We start from the raw sequence: 5,185 nt of genomic DNA on the forward strand, positions 1-5,185 counted from the left end.
ATATATGTCATATCCACATCACTCATATTTATACTATGTAATTATACATTTTACATATACAAATACTATACATATACAGTATATATATATAATGTGTGTGTGTGTATAGATTTGATGTATTTTGCATTTTAAAATATATTTTATTTTTTGTATTTTAATCATATTTAACCCTTATTTAGCACTCAGTCTGTTCTTTTCTATTGCCTCTGACTCTTGAACTGCTGAAATGTATGAATCTCACAAGTGTGACATTAATCAGTCTAATCTAACCCTGGCTATTAACATTAATCTTCAAATATAGCATGTTTTACTTTGAAAAACAATATAATAATGAAACTACATACAATACGCTTCATGTATATTGTAAATCAATACGATTATTGACTGCTATTTAGCAAAAATCTGTAATGTATTCAAATGGCCCGCCAGGCACTTCCGGGAACTATTCAAAGCCTCCGTGTGTCATGTGACACCTGAGCATTTTAAACTTTCGTCGTCAGTACTCTGTTTGTTCTAGTGCACTAATCAACAGGTGTGCAGTAAAAGGAAGTAAGAGCCTGAGCTAATTTTTGCAGCTTGTTTGAAAAATATCACAACTGGGAAAAAAAAGACTGTGAAGAGTTTATGCAAACGTGTTGTGGATGTCACAGACTTTCTACTTGTGAGTCTGTGTCAAGATACTCATGTCACATGATTCTGTGAGCAGCTAAAGACATTTTTACTCAAAATGTGTAGTCCAGTTATTCACTTGTGTGCATTAGCTCCAAGTGTTTTGTTAGCTTATTAGCTTACCGAGTGTATATTGTTAGCATTCATTAGCAAGGTGAATGGACTGTATAGCTAACACAGCTAACAACAAAGGCTTTAATTCATCTTTTCCAGAGTGGAAACCCTGAAGATTTATTAGAGACTGCTTTGAGCTAGCACTACAGTATCAACTTAACACTCAGTGTTCACTGCACTTCACTGGAGAGACGACGCTATTGCTGGACATCTGCGTGCTATCTTGTTCATCACCGAGACCATTTTACTCATCTGAGTAAACCGGCCATAAGTTTTGGGCCTCACCGCTCCCAAGCCTCTCATCAGGCCTGCAATGGGGGATTTCTCTATTTTATGTCGCTATATGCCGGCTTAGGTGTGTAATGGATGAGTGTGGGCCCACTGCATTCAATGTGCATTTCAGTGCACAATAAAGGACAATAAAGTTACCTAGTACCTTGTATATATAACAATATATTGCGAGAAAAATGAACTGCGATACTCTTTTTGAACAGCAGAAGGCATAATCTATTTTTGACCCCGGTTGCTCGATGTGTCACGTCACTACGTGTTCAAAATCCTTCATCATGTCTGAGACTAGAGACAGCTCACCAACGTAAATAAGACCAAGCTAAGGCTCCACAACAGGTGATATTGAAAGAGAAGATGCACCCTCCAGTTTCAAATCGGAAGTGTGGCAGTATTTGAGCTTCCTTAAGTCAGAAAGTAATAAAGGTGAGAAGATAACAAAAAAAAAAACTTTCTGCAAATATTGCAAGAGGGTGTTGAACTACACAAATAGTACAGCTAACATGATGCATGCTACATGTGAGCCAGCATCATAGCGAGGAGCTTCAGTAAAAAAAAAAAAAATTATAAATAAAAAGACAGGGTCAGCACAAACTGTATCACCACTATCTAAAATGGATCAACATGGAGGCCTGGTGAAGGACCTCAAAGGGTTTCAGTATTGTTTGAGGGGATATGTGCCATTTTTTATGTTTCGTACTGGATGCTTGCAAGTCATCATTCCTCTTATCCTTAAAGTTGACTGCCCTTTTAGTTTGAGAAAATAAAACTGTAATGACACTAAATGACACGTGCACAAGCTCAAGGAGCTGTTAGGATCACATTTCATTGGACTTGTGTCTTGTAAACTGTCCATGTGGCAATTAAATTATTGATTGACACTGCCACTATTGTGCACAGATTTAAGGGGTGGAGGGGATCAAATTTATCTAGAGTCATGTGTTGTCTGATTTCATTTAATAAAGAAATGATCATTTCATTGAATATTTTTCTTTTGTTGAAAAGAGTGATTGAACTCAACAAAGCCAGCTGCCTCTATTTTTAATGTGTTTTCTGTCATCTCTTCCAGAGTGTTGTAAAGTCCAAAAGGCAAAATTTACTCAAAAAAGACAAATGTAAGCACCTCCAAAATTCACTTTTTTTAATCTCATGAAATATTCAGCCTCAATCCATATTTGTTGGCATTTAGCTAAAAACAACATTTCCACTGCGGTCACCAAAGTGTTTGCTCTTCAAATTGCTTCACATAAGAGAGGCAGGCAGCTGTATTCACAGGGCGGCCTGACCAATCTGTCAGCACCCTAAATCATATTCATTAAAGAAAGTTCATTGAAGCCAAATTGATTCAGCTCTGGAAGTTACAATGTTGTCATGGAAATGACAACTCAATTCAATCAGAATTGAGATGATCTGAGAGTGTCTTTCGCCACTGTAAGTTAACATTAGTTTATTGAAATAGGATGCAGGATGCACGTTTGTCCGTCCTGGAAGAGGGATCCCTCATCATCCTCTGTCGCTCTTCCTGAGATTTCTTCCATTTTTTCCCCCCATTTCAGGGGTTCTTTTTGAGAGTTTTTCCTTAGGAGACGTGAGGGTCTAAGGCAGACATGTCCAAAGTCCGGCCCCCGGGCCAATTGCGGCCCGTGGTCAAATTTTTACCGGCCCGCGGCCTCTATCATAAAATCAATAATATGCGGCCCGCCAGCACTGTTGACCACAGTATAAAATACATATGTACAAAAAAGCTATTTTACTTTTCACCAGAAGATGGCAGTAGCCCTGTGGCCGCACCCTGGCTGCCGTGACCCTTGGCCTTGCGTGATCGTTTCAGCCACGCCCATTTCTACCATGGCGACTCTAAACAAAAAACGGAAAGTTGACTGCGAGGGCCGCCGCTTCCAGGACAGGTGGAAATTGGATTATTTTTTCACTGAAATACGAAACAACTGTGTCTGCCTAATTTGCCAAGAGACTGTGGCTGTTTTCAAGGAATTCAACATCAAGAGGCACTACCAGACGAAACATGCTAGCTACGACAAGCTAACTGGGAACGAACGCGGTGAAAAAGTGAAGCAACTGGAAGCTGTTTTAACGGCACAGCAGCGCTTTTTCACAAGAGCCCGTGACTCAAATGAAAATGCCACAAAGGCAAGCTACGAGGTGGCAACGCTGATTGCAAAGCACTGCAAACCTTTCACTGAGGGTGAATTTATTAAAGACTGTGTGATGAAAATTGTTGAGAAAATTTGTCCCGCCAAGAAGCAAGAGTTTGCCAATATTTGCCTGGCTCGTAACACTGTGGTACGGAGAATTGAAGACGTTTCATTAGATATTAAGAGACAGTTAGAGGCAAAAGGAACTGAGTTTGACTTTTTCTCGTTAGCCTGCGATGAAAGCACGGATGCATCCGACACCGCTCAGTTACTGATCTTTTTGAGAGGAGTGGACAATGACATGAACGTGAGTGAAGAGCTTCTGGACCTCCAGAGTCTGAAGGGCCAAACAAGAGGAACAGATTTATTTGTTTCTCTTTGTTCCGCCGTAGATGACATGAAACTACAGTGGAATAAAGTCACCGGGATTATTACGGACGGCGCACCTGCCATGGCTGGCGAACGGAGTGGATTATCAACCCTTGTGTGTAACAAAGTCAGCGAAGAAGGAGGCAGCGCTATTAAACTCCACTGTATTATTCATCAAGAAGTTCTCTATGCCAAATATATGAAGTATGATAATGTTATGAAACCCGTGATAAAGGCTATTAATTATATTCGCTCCAAAGCGCTGTGCCACCGTCAGTTTCAACAGTTTCTTCTCGACATCCAGGCTGAATACGGAGATGTTTTGTATCACAATGACGTAAGATGGCTCAGTCGGGGGTCTGCACTGCAGCGCTTCTTCTCTCTCAGGGAGGAAATTGGACAATTCTTGACAAAAAAGGGACAACCCATGCCACAATTAAATGATCCTGTGTGGCTGGCTGATTTGGGATTTTTAGTTGACATAACGCGACATCTGAATGCGCTGAACACAAGCCTTCAAGGGCAAAATGCAGTGGTAAGCCAACTGTATTCACACATCAAAGCCCTTCGGACCAAGCTGCTACTTTTCCAAAGGCACCTGTCACAGGCGCAGCCCAATACCGCACATTTCTCATTGCTGCAGGAAATTATGACCAGTTTCCCACAGAACAATATCAGTGTGCAAATGACAAAGTATGCAGCAGACATCTCATCTCTGGTTGAGGAATTTCAGCAGCGCTTTCGGGACTTTGCAGCTATTGAAAAGGAGATCACGCTTTTTTCCTCTCCTTTCTCCGTGGACCCTGATGACGCTCCAGACCACCTGCAGCTGGAGCTCATTGAGCTGCAGTGTGACGCTGAGCATCGCAGTCGGCACCAACAGCTCCCTCTTGTCAACTTCTACCGCCAGTTGGATGAAGGTAGGTTCCAAGCAATTCGGACATTTGCTAAGAAAATGCTGAGCTTGTTTGGCTCCACATACATGTGTGAGAAGACATTCTCCGTTATGAACATTAACAAGAGCCGCATGAGGACGAGACTGAGTGACTCTCACCTGCGTGACATCTTACGCATCAAAACCACTGCTCTTGAGCCAGACCTGGACTACATACTGCAGTCAAGATCCCAGTATCACCCTTCACATTAGTGCAGGCAAGATATTTGTTAAGTCCTCTGAGTTTAATAAATTCTTAAATCTCAGTTAATTAATTTTTTTGTGATGGTCAAAATCACAGTTTAAATATGCTGTGATCACTGTTTTGAATTTTGTTTACAGTGAGCATATAATAGTGAATAATATGTAATGTTCCACATGAACTTAGATATCCTTGATAGTTTTCTTCAAAAATGTAAAAGTAAAAGTATGCCATTTGCAATTAAAAAAAATCCAAAAAAAGTTCATTTGTATTTAATGTTAATGGTTCAAAGAATGTCAGGCTGAATAGTCGGCCCCCACACATTTTCACCTTACCAAATCTGGCCCTCTTTGCAAAAAGTTTGGACACCCCTGGTCTAAGGGCATCACAGTTTTGTGATAATGGGGTTTACAAATAAAATTGACTTGACTTGACTTAAAGTATTATTATTATTTG

General features: G+C 40.6%; 1 protein-coding gene across 1 annotated transcript; it reads left to right on the forward strand.

Moving 5' to 3' along the window:
* The first annotated feature begins 2,919 nt into the window (after nt 1-2,919).
* On the forward strand, nt 2,920-4,740 carry LOC148187572 (general transcription factor II-I repeat domain-containing protein 2-like). Its single transcript, XM_088087959.1, has 2 exons — nt 2,920-3,958; nt 4,124-4,740. Exons 1-2 carry the CDS (start codon nt 2,920-2,922, stop codon nt 4,738-4,740), a joined length of 1,656 nt encoding a protein of 551 aa, XP_087944085.1.
* The last annotated feature ends 445 nt before the right edge of the window (nt 4,741-5,185 follow it).

The sequence above is a fragment of the Plectropomus leopardus genome, chromosome 14 (assembly GCF_026936395.1).
Source record: "Plectropomus leopardus strain MGB_pleo_1.0 chromosome 14, ASM2693639v1, whole genome shotgun sequence".
NCBI classification, from domain to species: domain Eukaryota; kingdom Metazoa; phylum Chordata; class Actinopteri; order Perciformes; family Serranidae; genus Plectropomus; species Plectropomus leopardus.